A 24,592-nucleotide genomic window follows, 5' to 3' on the forward strand; every position below is an offset into this window, starting at 1 on the left:
AGGAATGCACAGGAACGGAGTTCCGGCTGGCTCCCAAGTTGGTCATGCCCATCAGGAACTCATTAGCATAATAAGCCACACCCAACATCAGAAACTCATTAGGATTGGCTACATTAGGGGTGTGTGGCCTAACATGCAAAGGGGTTCCTGCTACAAAAAAAGGCCCTGGGTTTTGACAACAAACAAGGTAAACAGAATAAGAAGCAAAAGGTGGGTATGACTGGATAACCACACTTCTGGTAACATGGGGGTGCGGCCTAATGTGCTAATGAGCTGTGCTGTCAGGGGTGTGGCCTATTATGCTAATGAGTTCCTGCTGGGCTTTTTCTACAAAAAGAGCCCTGTAAGACTGTAACCATGGGGCCGCCACTGAAAAGGCCCTCTCTTGGGTAACTACCAGATAGGGCCTCCAGGTGGGACCTGAGGATGCCCTGGAAGTACAGCTTGTCTCCAGACTGCCGAGATCAGTTCCCCAGGAGAAAAGGGATGCTTTGGAGGGTGGTCTCTCTGGCACTGTACCCTGCTGAGGTCCCTGTCCTCTCCAGGCTCCACCCCCAAATCTCCAGGAGTTTCCTAACCTGGATCTAGCACCCCTGTCCAATGCTCCCTCTAAGCTGTGGAGTCTTGTGAGCAAAAATTCTACTTTGTGAGTTACTGGAATTAAAGTTGTGAGCGAGCAATTTGGCCGCTGCATGAATTAGTTTGTTTTGGAGCCCTCCTTCCTGAGTTAATACAAAAACCTGTGAGCTGGAGGCTAAAAAAAATGTGAGCCAGCTTACGCTGACTCAGCTTAGAGGGAACACTGCCCCTGTCCCCCCATCGTTGGCCGGGGGGACCTAGCAACCCTACCACTGGATGAGCTTCTCTGGTTGAGAATACAGTCAAGAGGGCCTTTCCCTGTGACCTTAGTTCCCAGGCAGGAACCTTTTTTCCATGGTGGAGCAAACAGGCATCCAACAGACGGGGTGGGTGGGAGGTGTTGTAGGTGAAAAGCCTAGGTGAGGGGAAGGCTAAGTGCCCTTCTCCCTACACCCTTGCTGGAAAGCAGCCCTTCCTCTGCTGTCTTGTATCTGTGGGGGGAGGGTACTATGTATGCCACCCGGAGCTCCTTAGAGAATGATCGGGAGAAAACCTAATAATAAAACTGCAAGGATAGGCTTCTGCCCGCCGGTGTGTCCTAGTTTGCAAACAGCTGTTCATTCCCCTCGCAGGTAGAAACTGCGGGAGCTATTTGGGGAAATGGCCGGTTCTTACTACGTGACTCGTTGTTCAAATGATTTATTTTAGTGTCTGATGGTGAACACACGACTCCTGAAATGGTGTTTACCATCCACTTGTTCTCTGCTGATGATGAGCAGCATCCGTTGTTTCGAATCACAGCGCCGGTCCTGGAGGTCAGCCAAGGAGGGAGAGCGACCATCGGTAAGAAGCAGCCCCTCGACCTGTGTCAGATTCTGCCTGTCATTCACGCGTTTGGAAGTTCACTCAGGACGGCGGTCTCCAACGTGGTGCTCGTGGGCACCTGCCACAGCTCAGGTGGAGTGTCACCTGACGCTGCCACAGCTCTGGTTTTAGGATCCCTTGAGAAGGCCCGGAGCACCCTCCCAAGGCCTTCAGACCTCCCTTGTTTGGGCCAAATAATATGCATGAGGACCAGGCAGAGTAAACAACAAATAAAAGGTTTATTTTGACAGGAGGTCAGCCCATTATGGGGAACAAACAAGGTGCAAGAACAATAGTAATAGGTGGGTGAAGAGAAAAGAAACCAAAATGCCCTAACGCGACTAGACTCACAGTCCCTAGTACTGTCTCAGTTGGGCACGAGTCTGCTCACCCTTCCTCTCAGGGTGAGGGTCTCTCCCAGCAGCAGCCTTCCCTCTGGCCCTGCTCTCTTGGAAGAAGAACAGTTCTTCTTCTGTACCAGTTCTTTTAATGTAAGTCCCCTTTCTCTGTGATTGGCTAAAATTGGTGCCAAAATCTCTCAGGGACTTCTGGGAGTTGTAGGCCTGGCCTCCTCCCACTGCTACTCAGGCTCCCTGGGCCTGCTAGGCCTTTACTTGCACAGCCCAGATCATGACAGCACCTACCAACACCAAGTGTTTTCATAAAGTTGGTGGGGCCAGGCGAGGTGTTCGTCCAACAGGGCTGCTGGTTGACTACTGGGGACCTGATTGTCTGTGCAAGTTAAAAAGCAGCAAGAGCTTCTGCCTGAAATGTTGAAGAGTTCTGTTACAGTTACTGATAACCTCACTCCCTGAAGTCTTGTGGTTGGCTCGGCCTCTTGTGGCAGCCATTTTGGGGCTGGTTTCACTTCCTGTGGCAGCCATTTTGCGGTTGCACCCTCCATCCTGTGTCAAAATTCCAAAAGTGCCTGCAGGCTCAAAAAGGTTGGGGACCCCTGACATAAGTCCTTTCTGAGGGAGTAATTTGGAAGGGGGTAATCACGGGTGGGAGAGAATAACCCCTCATCCCTCCCTCGCTCTCCCCCCTTTCAGCAGTGGCAAAAATGTACTTGGGTTCCTGCTGTTGGGTGTGGCAGTGACACTTGTTAACTGTGTCCTCCGTTGCTTTCAGATGTTCAGGGAAGACCTGCATTCACAGACTGTGGCTTGTTGCTGAACATCTAGTTCACCCCCAAGTTAGGGCTGCCAAGTGGGGGCGGGTGGCGGGTAGACCCCCGCTTTGGAGGCCCGATTTCCGCCGCCGCGGAATCAGGCCCCGGGGGAACCCCACCCCCGCGTGGGCGTCACCAGGAAGTGACGTGGGCACGCTGGGCACGCTGGGGGCGGGGCCACGGCCATACAAGGCAAAACTATGGTTTTCCCTTGTATGGCCGTCGCCCCGCCCCCAGCGTGCCTGGCCTCCTCCCGTCACTTCCAGGTGACGTGCGTGTGGCGCATGCGTGCTTTGCGCGCGCACACACACACACAAGACGCCGGCCGGGAGCCCCTGGCTCCCGGCAAAGATACACTTGGCAACTCTACCCCAAGTGTGTGTGTGGGGGAGGTATTTGTGAATTCCCTGCATTGTGCAGGGGGGTGGACTAGATGACCCTGGATGTCCCTTCCAACTCTATGATTCTCCCCTTGACAGGGAACTGCAGCCCATCTTGCCTTTGTATGCGTCCACATGCTCCACTTGTTTGCAAAGATGCATTTCTCTTGTTTTGGGGTGCACAGTTGCAACATCTTTTGAACCCTTAAAAAGATGCATAAATCGGCTCATTTGTGTTGGAAGACATGCACACATTAACAGCACAAACAGGGTATTTTAATCATTGCCTGCTCCCTATGCGTGTTGAACATTTATGCTCATTCACTGGTCGAGGCGTGAAATCATTACATTCTCGGATGTCACGTGGAGAAAGTTCGACCTTGACGGGACAATATGCAAAAGGCAGAAAACACCTTCTCACGGCATTCTGATGAATTTGACCAGAGACGAATATTCCTGCACATTTTTCAGTCAGCTCACGTGAACTCAAGATGGACATGATTTTTGAATTTGCCATGGTTGCTTGAATCCAAGTGAATATCCCCTCTAGGACTCGTAATATATCAGATCCATACTGGTGCAGATGTGGTTCTGTTCAGTGCTTTAGCCAAGTAGGGTTGACTCTTTGCCTTCTGTAACCTGTTTTATGAACTGTCAACTGTGCTGCTCTCTAACAGTGGGACAGACAGAAAATGCAACTAAATAAACACTGTTTTTCCTTCCTTTGCACGTGGATGATTCAGGGATACAGCTGGCAGTCAGAGACACACAGGCAGTTCCCAGAGACCTCTTGTTTGAGTTGGTGGATCCTCCCCATCACGGAGTTCTCCTCAAGCACAATGCTGAATTTCCCAGCCACATGAGCACTGGTAAGCTAGACAGAAGTCTCTTGGGGTGTTTGGTAAATGATGTTTTTCATATGCTGAGACTGTTGTTTCATACAACTGGATCCCAGAGCCAGGAGGCAACATCAGGGGAAGGCCTCGGCCCCTAGGCCCTGTTGCTGGCCGTCCAGAGGAACTGTTTGGCCACGGTGTGAGATAGGATGCTGGTCTTGATGGACCACTGGTCTGATCCAGCAGGGCTCTTCTGATGTTCTTATCAGGGGACGGCCTCGGCCTCTGTGTCCTATTGTTGGACCTCCAGACTGGTTGGCCACCATGTGAGACAGGATACTGGACTCGATGGACTGGAAGTGATCCAGCAGGGCTTTTTTGATGTTCTTATTAGGGAAGGCCTCTGCCCTATTGTTGGCCATCTAGAGGAACTGGTTGGCCACCGTATGAGTCAGGATGCTGGACTCGATGGACCACTGGTCTGAAACAGCAGGGCTCTTCTAATGTTCTTACCTGATAGTTTTCACATACTGAGATACACCTCCCTGTAGGGGAAACCATGTGCATGTAAAGTGCTGCTCGGGTGTTTATTTGGGGAGGGAATTTGGCATGGCATAGCCCAGTCGTGCCACATATCAGAAGCTAAGCAGGGTCGGTACTTGGATGGGAGGCCGCCAAGGAGGACTCTGCAGAGGAAGGGAACGGCCAACCACCTCTGCTTCTCACTTGCCTCGAAAGCTCCTTGCTGGGGTGGCCATAAGTCTAAGCTAAGCAGGGTCAGTACTTGGATGGGGGACCACCAAGGAAGGCTTCTCACTTGCCTCGAAATCCCCTTGCTAGGGTGGCATAAGCCTAAGCTAAGCAGGGTCAGTACTTGGATGGGAGACCACCAAGGAAGGCTCTGCAGAGGAGGGGAACGGCCAACTTCCTCTGCTTCTCACTTGCCTCGAAATCCCCTTGCTAGGGTGGCCATAAGTCAGTTGTGACTTGATGGCACTTGTGTACGTACATGCACACACTGGTTTCGTGTAACAGCTTGGTTACCCCTGTGTTTGTCACAAAACAAATGTTTGTGTCACAGTTCCCAAGGGACAGCATGCACTCATTTTCCTACATGGTTTGTGGGGGGGGGGGAGCCACTGAGGCCCCGGGCACACGTGCCAGAAAACGCGGTGGGGAGGCGTGGCAGTTTGTGGCGGCACAATTAGACCTGCAACAAAGCGATCAGACGCGTCGGCGGCAAACCACGGTTCCATCCCTCAGCGTGTGAGCTTCAACGAAGACGGCCGGAGGGAAAAGCCGTGCCGACGCGATCACACAGACGGAGTCCGTCGGCAGCCTGTGGCAAACCATTTGCCAGTACTTCTGGTCAGGGTCTTTTTAACCGCGCATTTTTGGCGGCACGCCACGGGTTGGCCACGGGTGCGCTATGCCCGCCAGATGTTGCGGTGTGCTTGCGCCCCGAAAATCCGCCCAACATTCATGGCTCTCTGTGGCAAATTTGCTGTGTGAACGGGGCCTGAGTGTCTTTTGGGATGGGGGGTATTAGTGGTGAATTTCAGGGTGGTGGGCCGAGGATCTTCAGACGCTTTCCAAGAGCCTGAGAGTACTTCAAAGTACAAGGAACTGTTGAGTGGAATGCACCTTTTTCTTTTAAAGTCGGTGAGACTCTGACTGTGTCCCTTCTCGCCTGAATTTCCGTGCTTTTACCCCCAATCGTGGTTGCATCAGCTAGCATCTGTTGATTAATCAGGCTGCCCACATCCATACTGCTATTTCCTAGTCCCTGTTTTGCAGAACAGAGTGCCCACTAACAAACTATGTAGGAATTTGCCCCTCAGTGTTCTCCTGAAGGGGTTTTCTTCTTCATAATTTTTTCCTCATGCTTTTCCCCAGATGCTGGCTGGGAACTGATAACTGTTTTCTTAACATCCTTTCCAGCTTTGTTTCAAGTGGGCATGCTCAGAACCCAGACATGCTAACTTCAATATACCGAAGCCAAAGCTTTGCCAGTCATTTGGCCTTAAGGCGTACTCCCTCCCCCTTATTTATTTCTATACACATTTGTGGGCCGCAACTTGGATGGCCCAGGCTAGCCCGATCTCATCAGATCTCAGAAGCTAAGCAGGGTCAGCCGTGGTTAGCATTTGGATGGGAGACCACCAAGGAAGTCCAGGGTCGCTACATGGAGGCAGGCCATGGCAAACCACCTCTGATCGTCTCTTGCCTTGAAAACTCTGCAGAGTCTCCCTAAGTCGGCCGTGACTCAATGGCAACTTTCCACCCCATTTGTAGAGCATGCTGTTTCATTGTAAATGCTTAATGAAGTCTGTGCTGTTAGCATTTCCTCCAGGTGCAGTATGCTAAGTTTAGGATATACGCTTAGATACGTTTCTGAATTTAGTAAATTGGAACCTTGCATTATTTTGATGGTAATGGCGTGGCTTTAGAAAAGACAACGATAGATTTATCAATAAAACCTTCTACAAGGCCCTCCTCCAAGAGTTCCTTTACTGCTTTCTTAATTAGCTTCGAGGGATTATCTATTTTCCTAGTAAAATGCATAGTGTTGTTCAGTTGTCTACAGGCCTCTGTAATGTAGTCATCTTTGCCCCAAACTACAACTGCTCCGCCTTTATCTGCTGGTTTGAAAATAATGTTCCTTCTTTGACAGAGCTGTTTTAATGTCTGGTTTTCTAATTGATTTAAATTATGCCAAGCCGGTATTTCCCTTTGTTCTAATGTTTTCAATTCTTCTAACACCAGTTCCTGGACTACTAGTATCCTTGGTTTTTTAGTGGATGGATTAAATGAAGATTTAGGTTTCAAATTGAAGACCTTCAAATCCACGTCACTAGTCTCCTTATTATCTTTTAAAAAATCAGCCACCCTAATTTTTCTGAATAAATTATGAATTTCCACCATTAATTGAAAGGAGTTGCGAGGAGGTGTAGGGATGAAAGACAACCCCTTCCTCAGTACCAAAAATCCCACCTCTGACAACTTAGAAAGGTTAACTACCTGTGAGTTCTCAAAACTTTTTTCGTGTAGTTTGGTCTGAACTCCTGATGTCTGTACCTCTTGCCTTATCTCAGTTCTCGATTCTGACCTAAAAAAAATCTCCTCTCTCCTAAGTATGGAATAACTAAGATTATCTTGGGGAGAATGAGCAGACGTTGATCCTAAACTGTCCCCAGAGGGATTGCTTTTATCCAAATCAGTGGTGCCAAAAGAGACTGATTTCCTAGTATACAGTCCCTGTCTCTGTGATAACCAATCATAGTTCCCTCTTCATAGTCTTTTAGGTCTCTCTGGATTTTTAAAAATTTGGTCTCTTTGAATTCCAAAACTTGTTTATGAATATCACTGTCCAGAGACTTCATTTGATCACACAGCATCCTTTAAAAAAGACAACTCCTGATTTCAACATTTCTTTTTGAGAAGGCGATACCTTCACGTATGAGGAAATCACCAGGAATGCTCTGCAATACATCCACGACGGCTCTTCTGCAGCAGAGGACAGGATGGAGATTTCAGTAACCGATGGAATCACTACAGCTGCGACTGTGTTAAAAGTGGAAGTGTTGCTGACAGACAGTGATGGGCCCCGGCTGGTTCCTGGCTGCTCACTGAGCGTCATGGTTTCTAGTAAAAGCTCAGTGATCATCACTCGATCCCACCTTGCTTATACGGTAAGCTCATCATACATTTCCAACCCCAACCCCCGTTTTTCTAACCTTAAGAAGCTCTTGGATGTGTCCTTAAAATATTGTTTCATGTCGGTAGCCGTGTTGGTCTGCAGTAGAAGAACAGGATTCGAGTCCGATATTAGGTTTTAACATTGTGGAATTATGTTTTAATTTGAACTGTTTTAGAATTGTTTGTTGTAACCCACCCTGAGCCCAGCTGTGCAGGAGAGGATGGGATAAAAATCCGAATGAATGAATGAATGAATGAATGAATGAATGAATGAATGAATGACCAATAAGAGTTCCAGGGTATCTGACGAAGGGAGATCTGACTCTCAAAACCTTATACCCTGGAAATTTCGTTGATCTTTTGAGATGCTATCAGTCTTGAGCCTTGCTGCTTAAACATTGCATTTTGTCAACTGGCAGCACAGTTGCTCCAAGCCAGCAAGGTGAACAAAATTATGTATGGGATAGAGAAGGCAGAGAAAGAAGTATAGATGGAATGCTATGTCTGGGGCACTGACGCTCTGTGTCCTTGGTGCTTGGGGGGCCACGGAGGGAGGGTCTCTGGAGTTCTGCCTCCACTGGTTCTGCTCCCTGATAGCCCCTTTGTTTTGGCCACTGTGTGACACAGAGTGCTGGACTGGATGGGCCATTGGTCTAATCAGGGCTATTTTGGGGCAGGAGCGCACAGGAACTGAGTTCCAACTGGCTCCTGAGTTGGCCACGCCCAGCAGGAACTCATTAGCATAATAGGCCACACCCAACAGCAGAAACTCATTAGGATTGGCTACATTAGGGGTGTGGGGCCTAACGTGCAAAGGAGTTCCTGCTTCAAAAAAAGCCCTGGGTTTTGACAACAAACAAGGTTAACAGAATAAAAAGCAAAAGGTTGGTATGGCTGGATGACCACACTTCTGGTAACACGTGGGTGCGGCCTAATATGCTAATGAGTGGTACTGTCAGGGGTGTGGCCCAATATGCTAATGAGTTTCTGCTATTGGGTGTGGCCTATTATGCTAATGAGTCCCTGCTGGGCTTTTTCTACAAAAAAAGCCCTGGGTCTAATCCAACATGGCTTTTCTTACCTTCTTATGTTCTCATTAACCTGAGGGCTTTCCACACAGTTTTTGTTGGGTACATGCATGCATGGAAGCCCCAGTGGAAACTGAGCGTCTCAGTTCAGACCGATTTCAGAAGTTACATTTTCCTACCTACAGTACAGAATCTACGTGGAGAATCAGCAACAACGTGGCTGAAAGCAGTAGCTTTGTAACTTTGCTAAATTCTGGCATGACTGTGTCTCTTACAAAACCCCTGAACCGTCTTTGGAGGCCAGTACTGTAGTTTCATCTGATCACAAATTAAGTTCCTTACATATATAGTGCCCCACATGGCAGAAATGCGCCACATGTCAGATAAGGCTACTCTGCAAGGTCTGCTGGACTTTACAAGGCAAGGGAAAGGGAAAAGAGAAAGGACAGGAAGCTACAGTAAGACAAATGACCCTTTATTAACTGAAGTACAAGGAAAAATCTTGTACTGCCAGGCCTGAGTGCAATCTGTATTCCAGGTTCAGTACCACTGGAGAGCAGTCAGCCCATAGGTGGCCAAGCACAGCACAGATGCGAGTGGAAATCAAGCAGTTGTGTCCTGGGCCTCAAACAGGATCCAGGCACCTTGGATAGAGAAATTGTCAGTCCGCGAAAGGATCAGAACTAAGATAGTGAGCAGGTTCTAGAAGACCAGAGGCAGAGGTCCAACTAGCAAGAGGGGTCAGGGAACCAGAGGGAATAATAGAATCATAAGAGTTGGAAGAAACCTCCAGGGTCATCTAGTCCAACCCCCTGCACAATGCAGGAAATACACAAATACCTCCCCCCAGACACACCCCCAGTGACCCCTGTTCCATGCCCAGAAGATGTCAAAAACCCTCCAAAATCTCTGGCCAAACTGGCTTGGAGAAAAACTGCTTCCTGACCCCAAAGTGGCAATCGGCATTTCCCTGGATGTGTAAGAAATGGCCACAAGAACTAAGCACGGATGCAACCCTTCCTGCCCTCCCTTCTCATGATCTGCCCAAGTTTACAGAATCAGCATTGCTGTCAGATGGCCCTCCAGCCTCTGTTTGAGAACCTCCCAAGAAGGGGAGCCCAGCACCTCCCGAGGAAGCCTGTTCCACTGAAGGACCACTCTAACTGTCAGGAAGTGCTTCCTAATGTTTAGCCGAAAACTCTTCTGATTTACTGGTGGACCTCCTGATGGCACCTGGTATTTTTGGCCACTGTGTGACAGAGTGTTGGACTGGATGGGCCATTGGCCTGATCCAACACTGGCGTCTCTTATGTTCTTATGGACTCAAGAAAGGTTTTGCCACATCCTTTTGTTTCTTACTTTCTAACCTCTATTCAGGATCCTCTTCAGCACCTTGGGCATGCAGGATGGGGTGTCCCATGGCCTCTTCTGACTAGGGTGTTCCCTCTTTACGAAAGGCAGGCAGGCAGGCGGCTGGGCATCTAGAAAGAGACATCTGAAGGTCACTTCCAAGACCAAAGCAAGCACTTCCAAGACCAAAGCAAGCACTCCGTGCTGAGCATGGAGCTCTCTAGTGTTAGATGAGCAGGAGTTAGTCCTGGATACCAGCTGAGCAGGAAGGGCTGATGGTATGGCCTAGAGATGGCATCTTTAAGCCCACTCAGTTGGCTAAAACAAAAAATAAAACCCAGACCTCAGTCTGCCAGGCCTGCAGTGGCTACAGCTTGCCAGTGGCACAAATGGCAAGGGTAAGTTAGGGTTGCCAGCTCTGGGTATGGGAAATTCCTAGAGATTTGGGGGCAGAACCTGGGGAGGGTGGAGTCTGGGGATGTGGTGCCATAGAGGAGGGGTCCCAACCTTTTAAAGCCATTGGGCACCTTTGGAAATCTTACACAGGGTAGGTGGGCATAAAAAAACCTAAGATCATGGCATCTGGCCCCATCACTCCTTGGCAAGTAGAAGGGGAAGTCGTGGAAGCAGTGACAGAATTGACGTTCCTGGGATCCAAGATCACTCCAGATGGTGACAGCAGCCATGAAATTAAAAGATGCCTGCCCCTTGGGAGGAAAGCGATAGCAAGCCTAGACGGCATAATAAAAAGTAGAGACATCACCCTGCCAACAAAAGTCCGTATGGTCAACACAATGGTACTCCCAGTAGTCATGTTTGGCTGCGAGAGGTGGACCATAAGGAAGGCCGAGTGCCAAAGAATACATGTTTTTGAATTATGGTGCTGGAGAAGACTCTTGAGAGTCCCTTGGACTGCAAGGAGATCAAATCAGTCAATCCTAAAGGAAATTAACCCTGATAACTGAAGCTGAAATACTTTGGCCACCCAATGAGAAGGGAGCACTCACTGGAGAAGACCCTGATGCTGGGAAAGACTGAAGGTAACCGAAGAAGGGGACGGCAAAGGATGAGATGGTTAGACAGTGTCATCGATGCAACGAACATGGAATTAAGCAAACTCCGGAGGACGACGGAAGACAGGAAGGCCTGGCGTGTTGTGGTCCGTGGGGTCGCAAAGAGTCAGACTTGACTCTGAGACTGAACAACAACAAAAAGGTGAGCACAACCACAGAAGTGCCTGTCGCAGCAGGTGGTGCCAACCACAAAACGTCAGGGAGAGGGATTGTGAGTAACTCTGATAGTACCACTTGAGCTATCCAGGCATACATACACACACTGAGCTAGCTAAGAAACACTAACCTGGCAGTATCTGTCAGATCTCCCGTGGACAATCAGAAGCTCTATTGGCCATATGCGCTTTCTAAAAAACGTTACTCAGGCACCAGGAAAGATGCCAGCGGCCTCTACGGTGCCCACGGGCGCAACACTGGAGACCCTGCCATACAATTTATCCTCTGAAGTCGCCATTTTCTCCAGGGGAATTGATCTCTGTAGGCTGGAGATCAGTGGTGATTCCTGGAGAACTCCAGGCCCCACCTGGAGGCTGAACTTTGTAAGGAAAAACAGCTGTGATATGATAACGAAACCTTGTTAGAGAAAAATATATCTTCTTTAATTATCCAGTGAATAACGAACCATTAAAGGTGTTTTCTTTGAAGTAAATTGGTCTCAAGTTTTTCTTTCTGACGTACAGTGCTCAATAGACCCGTTTCACTCAACTTAAGTTAGAAAGAAGAAGAAGAAGAGAAGAGATTGGATTTATACCCTGCCCTTCGCTACCCGAAGGAGTCTCAGAGCGGCTTACAGTCTCCTTTCCCTTCCCCTCCTCACAACAGACACCCTGTGAGGCAGGTGGGGCTGAGAGAGCTCTGACAGAAACTGCTCTTTTTCAAGGACAGCTGTGCCAGAACTACGGCTTGCCCAAGGTCATCCAGCCAGGTGCAAGTGGAGGAGTGGGGAATCAAACCCGGTTCTCCCAGATTAGAGTCCACGCACTTAACCACTACACCAAACTGGCAAGGAAGCAGGAGCAGAAAAAATACAAAAGGTGTAAGGTCTCATCTGACGGAACTTTGAGTGAAACGGTCTATTGAGGGCTGTACGTCAGAAAGAAAAACTTGAGACCAATTTACTTCAAAGAAAACACCTTTAATGATTTGTTATTCACTGGATAATTAAAGAAGATACATTTTCCTCTAACAAGGTTTCGTTATCATGTCACGGCTGTTTTTCCTTACAAAGTTCAGCCTGTCCCGTGAGCTCTCATCCTTGACTTTACCCACCTGGAGGTTGGCAACGCTAACAGACCGGCGTCTACACTCCTGTGATGTCACATGACCTGCTGTGGCCTCCCTAGAATTCAAATAGCTTACGGAGGTTTGGCTCGTTCTCCTCACCATTCCTTCCTTCAGTCCCCCCTCACCATTCCTTCCTTCAGTCCCCCCTCAGTGGCCGTGCCTCGCCTGACTGACTGCCTTTGCCTATGTTCTGGCATGACTCTCACCCCCGTCCTCTCGCCTCCTCTGCCCTCTCACCCCGTCCTGTGCCCTGGCTGAAGAAACCGCTTCTGCCACAGGTGTGAAGGCCGGAATCTCTTCTTGCCACCTGAGGCTGGTGACTCCGACTCCCGTACAGGCGGAGACTTGGCCTGTTTGCTTTGGCACTTCAAGAGGCTGCTAGCAAAATCCAGGCATTTTGCCTGGGCGCTCTGTTAGCGTTTTATTACACACAGACAGAAAGGGGATCTGGGGCCAAGCGAGTGAATGTGCGAATGAGACCTCTGTAACATAAACTACCAACATCCCTCTGAACGCTGTTACTTGGCAAAAGCTGTGTAGCCGTTTTCTCGTGTGCCCTGCGGACAGCTGCCAAAAAGAGAGAGAGGTTGAATAATGGGTTCTTTCTCTCTTGCCAGGTGTTTTGGACAGTGCAGGTTACATTCAGGTAGAGGTGAAGTGCAGAAGGTGCAATGAAAATTAAGCTAATCCGAGAGTCAGGTGCCGCTAAGCCTCTTTGCAGGCCCACCATGTAGGCCGCGGAGACCGTTTGTGGACCCGACTGACTCTTATATGCATAGAATGATGAGGATTCTGTTCTAGGGTTAACCAGAGTGTGACTGTATAGTATTTCCCAGCATGCTTCTGCAGAAAACCACTTAATTTTTCTGCACTCCTTCAAAAACCAATTGTGGTTCAAATTTTAACTAACAGTATACCCTTCTTTGTTCTGGTTTAGGAGGGTGTAACTTTGCTCAGGACTGCTCTGTTAAGTCCTACAAAGAGGGGTGGTGGGGCTCAAGCTTCAGCCGCCTCCCATCTTGGAAATCCTGTCCCCACCCCCATCAGTGACAGAGCCATGGCAGCTGCCTGTGGAGGCTAAGTGAAAGAAAAGGTGCTTTGTACATGTTCAGAGGTAGTCCTTGATTAATGTGGCTGTAATTCCGAGGCTAAGCATTGAAAATGGTATCAGAAACTTCGTGCAAATTAAGTCTAGCTTGCTTGCCTCCATGGACAGTCCTGAACCTTCAGATAAGAACCAAATGTTAGTTCTGCTTAGTATCTTTTAAGTGTCTCTTGGTAAAGGTTGCTCCTTCCCCCCTCCCCCAACTTGTTTTCCTTCCAGTATAATGTGCGGTTGCGCTTACTTACTTGAGTGATCTGAATGGCAGGCACTTTGGGTGTGGTGTTCTTGTTTTTACCTGTGATCCGTTTCAAGCCCTGTTCTCACATTACAGGGTGGTGGGACTGCCACTTCCCCATCAGTCGTCTCCCAATTCTTATGGTGTGGTTTGAAGGGCAGGATCACACGGGAAGAGCCATGCCAGCACCAAAAAACTCATCAAGATGTGGGCACGTGATTGCTGTCACGTCATCCTCCACCTTCTGTGTTTTCTACATTTTAGAAAGTATTGGGAAGGATACAAGGCAGGAGCAGCAATTCTCCTTCTCCTATAGTCCCAAGTATGTGAGTTTATAATATGTGGGGAGGTTAGGATTAAGTGGATTTAGCCTATGGAGAGGTAAGCTGCAGAGCCTTCTGTGGTAGATATGGGCTTAGACTTGACCTTCCAGATGTCTTAAACAGTATGATTTGACACAAATCCATGTGGCAGTATCTGAGACCGAGCCTTGGAAGTCCCTGTCAGCATTTTGAAGATTTATTTCCGTATCTTTAAGTAACAGAGTGGAGGGGAAAAAGGATGAAAAAGGATGTAGTTAAGGTTTAAATGACAAAGTCAAAAAGGGCTTGCGGCTGCGACGTTCAGGACATTAGGGGGGGAAACATATGATTTTGAAGACAACGTAACAAACTATAAGGTTCATTAAGGTTCTTCTAAGAATTATGACTGTATGGAATTAGTAATCTCATATTAAAAATTAATGGATTAATCATGAGTGCTTAATCAAGCAGTCAGTGATGTACAGCTGCATGAATTTCCACATCTATAAAACAATAAGAACATAAGAACATAAGAGATGCCAATGTTGGATCAGGCCAAAGGCCCATCCGTTCTAACCCGACCACTCAGCAATTTCATGGAGTGCCCACGGGTTCTTGTATTGTGAGAAAGGGAGAAAAGTACCTCTTTCTCTACCTGCTCTTTCCCATGCATAATCTTATAAACCTCAATCATGTCACCCCTCAGTCGTCGTTTCTCCAAGCTAAAGAGCCCTAAGCGCCTTAACCGTTCCTCATAGGGAAAGTGTTCCAACCCCTTTATCATTCGAGTTGCCCTTTTCTGCACTTTTCCCAAAGCTATAATATCCTTTTTAAGGTGTGGTGACCAGAACTGCACACAGTATTCCAAATGAGGTCGCACCATTGATATAATCCTATTGGTTGCATTTATCGAGACCGTGCAATCCTACTAGAGTCTCTGTGAGAGGGGCAGGCTCTAAAGTGAATAAATTGACCTGCAAACCACTTTCCCAGCTCCTATGATCCCTGTAGAAGTCTGAGATCCATTTTTCATGCTTACCAAGAGAAAAGAAACGTGACCTATCACAATTTTGGACTCCTGAGAAGCCATGTTGCTGCTCACATTCACCTTCTTGCCTATAGTTGTAGCAACTTACGTTAAAAATAAATCATTTTTGAGCTTGTCATATGAGGTTGGGTTGCCAGCCTCCAGGTGGTGGCTTGAGCTCTCCCACTATTTCAACTGATCTCCAGGCAACAGAGAACAGTTCCCCCGGGAGAAAATGGCAACTTTGGAAGGTGGACTCTGTGGCATTATGCCCCCATTAGAGTCCCTCCCCTCCCCAAACCCCGCCCTCCTCAGGCTCCACCCCCCAAATCTCCAGGTAATTCCCAATCCAGAGCTGGCAACCCAAGTCTGAGGTTCCACCTCCCTCCATCTTTTGGAGGTCAGTTGAGTAGTAGATAAGAACGGGGACTTTCCAGTCGTGGCACCCCAGCTTTGGAATGCCTGTCTTTGGATGCTGACCTGTTGTCAGGTTTGTTCTCTTTCCAGTGGTGGGTTCAGGCTTGTTTGGTCTTTAGGTGGGCATTCCTCCTTCCCCTTTGTACTGTAGCTTTTGTTCTCAGCTCTATTGCTTTTATTTGCTGCTGCCGAATCACAGATTTCAATGTTGTCTATAACTTTATTCTCTGCTGTTTGAATTTCTGAAACCGAATAATATTTTATTATGGTGAGTTTAATTTTTTTTAATATGTTGTTGGCTACCCCATGAACTATGTCCGTCCCCCCCCCTCGGTTGAGGGGTGGAATAGAAATGTTTAATGTTTAGATAATTTAAATTTTGTTGTTGTTCAGTCGCACAGTCGAGTCTGACTCTTCGCAACCCCATGGACCAGATCCTGACAGGCCTTCCGGTCTTCCGCCGTCCTCTGAAGTTGGCTCAACTTCATGTTCGTTGCATCTATGACACTGTCTAACCATCTCATCCTTTGCCGTCCCCGTCTTCTTTGACCTTCAATCTTTCCCAGCATCAGGGTCTACTTTAAATTTAGAAATGTCTAAATAAAATTGGGAGGGGGGGATGCTACTGGATAAATCAGAGAGACCTTTTTCAAGTGCCCTTTTTCAAGTGCCAAGATTTTAAATATTTTCATCTTATTGACAGGACACTAGTACCACAGAAATGCCTCGAATTTTTTATTTCGGCCCTGAGTGACTGGCAGTTCTACCACTGGGCATCTTTCAGTGCCCCGATGCTAAAATATAGGATCTTCCTCCCTTCCACCTGATCCCTTTTACCTATGTTATTCAGTGACTGCCTGTGTTAATCCTGACTTTTTTTCTTGATCTTATTTTTCTCCTCAGGATAATAATTCTCCCGATTCCAAGATAAAGATTCAGTTAATTTCGCTTCCCATGTATGGTACCCTTTTGCGAATAACTCCGGGACAACATTCTGAGGAGTTTTCTGAGGTGTATAATTTCACAATGGAAGACATCAATAACCAAAGAATCAGGTAACCCCAAAGAAGTTTCAAGAAGCCCATCTAACAACCCGTATAGCCCTTCCCTCCAGAACCATTCCGAAATCCACAGTGCCACCTACAGGAGAAAACGTATACTTAACATCAGCCATGCTGTGTTCACTTCATAGCCTGCCACAGGGGAGTTTCTGATAAACCATTTCTGTTTTGATATTTTGTGGACTGAATGACTACAGCAGATGGGCACTTCACAGACTCTGGCCTGTGAAATTATGGAACCAAATGCACAAACCTGCCTCATTCTGAGTCAGCCCATTCATCTATCACTGTCAGTATTGTCTACCCAGACTGGTCACGGCTCCCGGGGTCTCAGGTCAAGGTCTTTCACATCACCTCCAGCTTGACCCCTTGAATTGGAGATGCCGGGGGTCGAATATACCTGCCCTACATCCTCTCCCCAGGATGTGACTCAGTGGCAGAGCACCCGCTTTGCATTCACAAGGTACCTAATTCCATTCATGTCATGAACAGCTGGAGACAGAGTGTTTTTAAGACAGCTTCAGGCCGTTTGAGAGCAAAATGGCCGCTTGTGGTGTGTTCATGCATCCCTATTCCACCTCTGGTAAAATGGTTTTTGTGCTCTTGCAAAACCTGCTTGACCAGAGGCAACCGTGAGCAGAAAGAAGTATGTGTCCACTATGACATTATTTGCAATGGGGTCCATTTCTATCCCAGGGCTATGGGGGGGGGGGGTTTCTTCAGGGAACCTGAAAGATGCTGGCAAGCCAGGTAGTCTCAAGCAAAGAGCCCTGCAGGATCAGACCAGTGATCATTCTAGTCCAGCATCCTGTCTCACACACTGGCCAACCAGTTCCTCTGGCGATCTTCCCTCTAAGCCGAGTTAGTGTGAGCTAGCTCACAGTTTTTTAGCCTCCGGCTCACACATTTTAGCCTTAGCTCAGGAAGGAGGGCTCCAGAGCAAACTAATTGACGCAGGAGCCAAATGGCTCCCTCACAACTTTAATGCCAGTAGCTCACAAAGTAGAATTTTTGCTCACAAGACTCCACAGTTTAGAGGGATCATTGCATAGATCATAGAGGCCAAAGCCCTGATGTTACTTCCTGGCACTGTTTCTCAGAGGTTTACTGCCTCTGAATGTGGAAGTTCCCTTTCAGCCGCGGGTACTTGGTGAGCTTCTCTTCTTGACAGGAAGCTCTGTGATGAGTCTTAATGTACAAAAGAAAGGTACACAGTTCCCCTTCTTATCCTTGGCGCCTTGGCCTGAGATCCCTCTCTGGGCCACAGGGGCTCTGCTGTTGCCTCAGCACCAGAGTACCTTCCCCAGTGTGCTTTGGATCCCTTGGCCTCCCCACACAGAGCTGCTCCTGCTGTCTCTCTGATCTGGCTATCCTTCCTGCAATGAGGTGGAGGTGGGCTCTGAATCCTTCGGCCTCTTGGGCTCCACCTCTCCGCTCTCCCTCCTTCCTCACCCTGACGCCACTTCTCTTCTCTCTTTGCCTTCATATGAACACATAGGCTGTATCGGACAGATATGAAGCTGCCTTAAACTGAGTCAGCCCATTGGCCCGTCAAGGTCAGTACTGTCTGCTCAGATTGGTAGCGGCTCTCCAAGGTCTCAAATAGAGGCAGGGTTGCCAAGTATTTACCGCAATCCGGCGGGGGACACCCGCTCCCCGGACGGAACATTTCTCCTTGTAACGCACCATTCCGTCGCCAGGAAATGACACTGGGTGACGCTCTGGCAATGGGGCTGAAAACTCGATGGTACCATCGAGTTTCTGGCCCCATTGCCAGAGCGTCACTTCCTGGCGACGGCATGGTGCGGCACGTCTGTTGTCCCCGCAGGAATGATCCTGCGAAGACGTCTTCGTCCCCCGCCGAATCACGGTAAGTACTTGGGAAGCCTGAATGGAGGTCTTTCACCTACTACCGGGTTTTTTAAGCTGGAGATGCCGGGTATTGAACCTGGGACCTTCTGCATGCAAAGCTGATACTCTGCTACTGAGCCATGGCCCCTCCCTTGGGTACCAGCCCATGGTCCTTCCTCAGATGGGGCTGCTCAGCTTCCTGGTCACTGCCCCAGCAGCCACCGTTGAACTTCCTGTTTTCTTTTCTGGGGACTTGTGGGCCCCATTAGCTGGCATGCTAGAGAATGCCGACACCTCTCTCTGAAACGTCTTTCAGCTCTCTTGTACACTGTTCTCTGTCCCCAACCTATAAAAGCCTGCTCCACAATTTGGTTTCTTGTAATAGCATCCTCCTGAATCTTGTCTTCTCCTTTTAACGCCGCTGTAGGATCTAAGAGCATAACATGTAGCCGTCCCTTCTTCCAGGGCTGCTAGAAGAACCTAGGGTTGCCAAACTCCAGGTGTGGGCTGGAGATCCAGTGTTCCCTCTAAGCTGAGTTAGTGTGAGCTAACTCACTTTTTTTTTTAGCCTCCGGCTCACACATTTTGTGTCTCAGCTCAGGAAGGGATGGCTCCAAAGCAAACTAATGTATGCAGCAGCCAAATCGCTCACTCACAACTTTAAGGCCAGTAGCTCGCAAAGTAGGATTTTTGCTCACAAGACTCCACAGCTTATAGGATTGAGTCTGATCTCCTGGTGAGAGAGTTCAGTTCCCCTCGAAAAAATGGCTGCTTTGGAAGGTGGACTCTATGGCATTATATCCCACTGCGGTCCCTCTCTCCCCAAACGCCACCCTTCCATGACCCCAATCCCCAAATCTCCAGGAGTTTTCCGACCCAGAGCTGACGACCCTATCCCTATCGTCACATCTCACCCAGCAACATAAAACTGCAAGTCCTTTCCCCCCCCCATGCAGACGAAATGGAGGTGAAGGTGAAATTGTCACCTCATTGTATGGAGACAGAGAAGGACGAGGAAGCCTTTCATCTGGCTGTCAGTGTGACTTCTCCCTCCCTCCCTGTGTCCCGTGCAGATATTCCACAGACTTTGTGGCCGTCAATCAGCCGGTCACAGACATTTTCCATTTTGCTGTTTTCGATGCCGACAACAACCAGCTCGAGAGTCAGATGTTCACCATCACAATCACGGATGTCCGGGGCATGCCTCCCGTCATCGCTTTTGCCGACCGTATCACAGTACGTAAATTCCCCGGCAGGGTCCAGGTTGTAGTGGGGCATATTTGACACAGACCGTTAAGTTTAATTTCCCTCCACTTTGGATTTTGGAGAAGTGGCTCACACAGGAGGTGGAGAATCGGTAGCCGGGATACCAAGAGAAACCTTCGGTTCTCTTTCACTTTGGAATTTAATGAATATTAGACGACAAAGAGGCAGGCATCAAAAGCAGAACTGGGCCAATGCTACGAAAGCTAGAAGGCAGAAGGACGCCTTTGGGTTGGATTCTGGTGCTTCTGTGAATGGGCCGAGTCCATGGGAGCGGTTTTTGCCCTTTCCCGCCCAGGAGTGTCCTGTTCCCCCTGAAAAACTGCTGTGAATACTTCCTTGGAGATAGACCAAGACGGGGAGCCTGCTGTTGTCATTTGCCCACTAATGTCATTCGGCATCTGAAATCACTCCACTTTCCAATGGATAGGACAGATGGACTCTCATTCTAGCTGTATCTGAAGAAGTGAGCAGCGACTCACAAAAGCTCATCCCCTGCCATAAATTGTGTTAGTCTTTCAGGTTCCCGGTGGACTCTTGCTCTTTTCTTCTGCTGTGAACTCTGTTTTAATACTTCAGCTGTGACTGATGAAATGAGAAAGTCCAGAAATAATGTTTTGGGAGGGTAGCCGTGTTGGTCTGCAGCGGAAGAGCTAAATTCGAGTCCAGTAGCACCTTAGAGACCAACAGGATTTTTTGGGGTATAAGCTTTAGAGAGCCAAAGCTCCCTTTGTCAGGTAGAAGAAGAAGAGGTTGGATTCATACCCCGCCCTTCACTACCCAAAGGAGTCTCAGAGCAGCTTACAAACTCCTGCCTCTTCCCTCCCCCCACAACAGACACCCTGTGAGGCAGATGGGGCTGAGAGAGGTCTCTTGAGAACTGCCCTTGAGAGAGAATAGCCCCAAGAGAACTTGTGACTGACCCAAGGTCACACCAGCAGCTGCATGTGGAGGAGTGGAGAATCAAACCCGCTTCTTCCAGATTAGAGTTCGTGCTCCTAACCACTACACCAAACTGGCTCTCAACTCAGAATGGAGATCACTGAGTGTTTCTATCTCAGTCAGAAGGTGGGAGGGGCGTTGCAAAGAAGAGAGTCAGGATGCAAAGGCACGATGCAAAATATAACCAGCTTGGGAAGAATGGCGCTGAAGCTGAACTAGAGCTGCAGAGATACAATAGCTGACATCCTTCCCAGACCTCTTCAATACAGTGGGAAGAAGCTGATGGTGAAGAGATGAGCCCTTCTGTTTGTCCCTCTCCGCTCGTTTAGTTGAAACTGGCTCGTGAGAGTGGCTTCCGAAGGTGGGGTGAAAGCAACTTGTCTAAATCAGACGTCGCGTGCCTCAATATCGTGTTGGTATTTTCAGGTGGATGAAGGAGGGAGGGTCCCGCTTGCAGCTCACCATATGCTTGCCGTTGACTCTGATCTCGTCCAAGAAGACGTAGTGGTGAGAATCATAACTTTGCCCCAATATGGATACATTGAAAACACCAAAACAGGTAAGTTACAAGCCCTGCATGAGTTTTAAGTGGATTCCAATAATACTAATAATAATCATGAAAATAACAACAACTTTTCTTCTTGTTGCTGCTGCTGCTGATGCTTTGTTGTTGTTGTTGTTGTTATCTGATTCCAAAGGACAAGAGAAGTGATGTAAAAATAAATTAATTACAATGGTGAAAGGCATCTGTGGAGTACAAAGTGTGCACTTGCATCCTGCTTTGCCTCTTTCCTTCAGCATCTGCAAGGGGCAGGCAGATTAATAAGCCCCTACGGGCCTGGTGGTTAGAGTGCTGGGCTAGGATCTGGGAGACCCAGATTCAAATCCTCACCCTGCCTTGAAGCTTGCAGGCTAACTGTCTCTCGGCCCAGACTATATTGCAGGGGTGTTGTTGTGAGGACGAAATGAAGGAGTACCAAGCAATGTACACTTCCCTTAGCTCCAGGAAGAATGGAGAAGATAAAAATGTATTAAATGAATAAGCATCTTGTGTGATTTCTGTAAGCCTTTTCCATGTTAAGGAAAAGACCATCAAGGTGGCTCTTGAAATTAAACAAAGAAAATAAAATAAAAATCACCAACAGTCACCGTGAAATCTAACGGCACTTAAAAACCACCAGTATTTAAAATTTAAGGTATGTAAAGTGCTGTTAAGTCATAGAGGACTTGTGGCAGCCCCGTAGGGTTTTCAAGGCAAGAGGTGAACAGAAGTCATTTGCCATTGCTTTCCTCTGCGTAGCATCCCTGGAATTCCTTGGTGGTCTCCCTTCCAAGGGCTAACCGGGGCCAACCCTGCTTAGCTTCCAAGATCTGGCAAGACCATGCTCACCTGGGTCATCTAGGTCAGGGCAAAATTTAAGATAAAACCCAGAAATAACATCAGTTCTTCTTAAAGGTCTTCTGGGATAAATAGATTTTCAAACAATGCCAAAAGGGCCAGGGACACACACACACACATATTAAATTATGCATCTGAATTTCAGCGGTCCAGCCCTCCGCCGTTTATAAAGTGCGGAGTAAACTAATTCTCAGAGCTCAAGAGGCACTTTTTTTGCCAGGACCTGTTTCAGCCCCGCCCAAAGCAGTTCAAGACATTTAAGTCCATTTTTTTTGCTGACTGGATGGACTTTAAAGAATATTTAGAGAAATACTGGGATGTTAAGAATAATTTACTTTGTTTTGATAATTTTTAAGAATTAAGATTAGAAGATTTTAGAAATAGTTGAATATATGATTATAGTTAAAAGAAATGTTACCTATATAGATGAATAAGTATTGATAGTAGTTAAAGAATACGTTACTTATAAAGTTTTCTTTGTTTTAGAGAAAAAATAGACAGAAGAACTAGGGCAAGAAGGGGGTGGGAGCACTGCGGGAAGCCATGGGAGGGGGAGGGAGAATGGAGAGAAAAAAGGGTATATGGTAAGCGAAGAAAGATTTTAATGTTGGACATGTTTTATATCCTGTTAAAAAAATGTTTTTTTTAAAAAAAGAAATTTGAGTCCAAACCCGTGCACTGTCCTCCACACTCACTCTCCTGTCTTTCCAATACTACCAGTACTGCTGCTACAAGTCCTGTTACTACTAGAAGAAGAAGAGTTGGTTTTTATGCCCTTTTTTTCTCTCTGCTTACAACCGCCTTCCTTTCCTCTCCTCGCACGGGCACCTTGTGAGGTAGGTGGAGCTGAGAGAGAAATGTGACCGTCCCAAGGTCAGTCTATTTTTTCTATTACTTCTACTTCTTCTGAGAGCCAGCATATAGTGGTTTAGAGCAGCAGACTCTAATCTGAAGAACTGGGTTTGATTCCCTACCAGTGTTCCCTCTAAGCTGAGTTAGTGTGAGGTAGCTCACAATTTTTTAGCCTCCGGCTCACACATTTTTGTCCTAGCTCAGGAAGGATGGCTCCAGAGCAAAGTAATTTATGCAGTACCCAAAGTGCTTGCTCACAACTTTAATGCCAGTAGCTCACAAAGTAGAATTTTTGCTCACACGACTCCACAGTTTAGAGGGAACATTGTTCCCTACTCCTCCATATGAAGCTTCCTGGGCGACCTTGGGCAGGTCCCAGTTCTATCAGAACTCTCTTAGCTCCGCCTACCTCACAAGGTGCCTGTTGTGGGGAGAGGAGGTGGTGGTGATTGCAAGCCGCTTTGAAGCTCCATAAGGTAGAGAAACGTGGGGTATAAAAACCAACTCTTCTAAGTGGAGTGTTGAGCTAAAACTAAAGATGCTGCAGTCCAGGAGCAGTGCATAATCTTACACATGACCGATGCTGTGTTTGCAGGTAGACGCTTTGGTCCCGGAGATGCCACAAGCTCAGACCTGACGTTCTCCATTCAAGATGTGGTAGAGAACCGCGTTTATTACTTTCAAAGTGTTCATGAAAATATTGAACCCTCCATGGACACCTTTAGCTTTTATGTCAGCGATGGTTTCAGCCAGTCAGAAACTAGCAGCGTCAATATCACTATTAAGGTAAGCGAGCTCACTAATGGGTTTTCCTGTATACAACACCTCTGGCTTCCTCTGCATAAAGCAAGACTTAAGAGTGTGTCCGTGTTCACGGTGTTATGTTCACAATGGCTTGCTATTAAAGGTAAAGGTTCCCTTGCTCGAAAGCTAGTCGAATCCGACTCTAGGGTTGCGGTGCTCATCTCCGTTTCAAAGCCAAAGAGCCAGCGCTGTCCGAAGACGTTTCCGTGGTCATGTGGCCGGCATGACTAAACACCAAGGCACACGGAACACTGTTCCCTTCCCACCGAAGTGGTACCTATTTATTCGCAATTTCTTGCTTTCGAACTACTAGGTTGGCAGGAGCTGGAACTAGAGACGGGAGCTCACTCCGTCATGCGGCACACTCGGGTCTCGAACTGCTGAACTACCGACCTTCCACAGCCTGCAGTTCAGCGTCTTAACCACTTGAGCCACCGCAGCTCCAGGCTTGCTATTAGGCAAAACCAATTCTGAGTGTTGGTTGCGCAGTGCACTGATTGGTTGGAATCTTTGTTACATCAAGTTACTTTATACTGAGTCAGTTACCTTATACTGAGTTCTGTCTGAGGGCAGTCTTTCAAAGCTCGGACTGACTGTCCAGGGTCTTAAGCAGAGGTCTTTCAAGTCATCCACTCCCTGATCCTTTTTAAATGGGAAATGCCATGGATTGAGTCTTTCGCATGCCATCGCACCTCCATATCATGAACCTTTTCCTGGAGAAACTTACCGTCAGTGTCACACTGGCTCTCCTGCACAACTTGTGACCCTAACATTAGACTGCTAACCAGTTTGGTGGAGCAGTGGACTCTAACCATGGTTAAGAGCAGTGGACTCTAATCCAGAGAACTGTGTTTGATTCCCCACTTCTCCACATGAAGCCAGCTCTCTCAGAGCTCTCTCAGCCCCACCTACCTCACGGGGTGTCTGTTGTGGGGAGAGGAAGGGAAGGAGATTGTAAGCTGCTCTGAGACAGGGCCGGCCCCAGCTTATTTTGCACCCTAGGCGAGGATCCCTTCTGGCACCACCACCCCCGTGCGCCCACCATGGCTTGGACCCATTAATTGGATCTG

At 47.9% G+C, this 24,592-nt stretch overlaps 1 protein-coding gene across 1 annotated transcript in view; it reads left to right on the top strand.

Moving 5' to 3' along the window:
• Positions 1 to 24,592, top strand: part of FRAS1 (Fraser extracellular matrix complex subunit 1) — a gene marked incomplete at its 5' end in the record, with an annotated part of 267,939 nt that overhangs the window by 162,863 nt on the left and 80,484 nt on the right. The window contains 7 exons of the mRNA XM_015407524.1: positions 1,288 to 1,422; positions 3,738 to 3,863; positions 7,275 to 7,522; positions 16,254 to 16,405; positions 19,336 to 19,498; positions 20,894 to 21,030; positions 23,318 to 23,504. Of these exons, the coding sequence (XP_015263010.1) occupies positions 1,288 to 1,422; positions 3,738 to 3,863; positions 7,275 to 7,522; positions 16,254 to 16,405; positions 19,336 to 19,498; positions 20,894 to 21,030; positions 23,318 to 23,504 (1,148 nt within the window). The remainder of the gene's footprint in view (positions 1 to 1,287; positions 1,423 to 3,737; positions 3,864 to 7,274; positions 7,523 to 16,253; positions 16,406 to 19,335; positions 19,499 to 20,893; positions 21,031 to 23,317; positions 23,505 to 24,592) is intronic.

Source organism: Gekko japonicus, unplaced genomic scaffold (genome assembly GCF_001447785.1).
Source record: "Gekko japonicus isolate JY-2015 unplaced genomic scaffold, Gekko_japonicus_V1.1 scaffold926, whole genome shotgun sequence".
Classification (NCBI taxonomy): Eukaryota; Metazoa; Chordata; class Lepidosauria; order Squamata; family Gekkonidae; genus Gekko; species Gekko japonicus.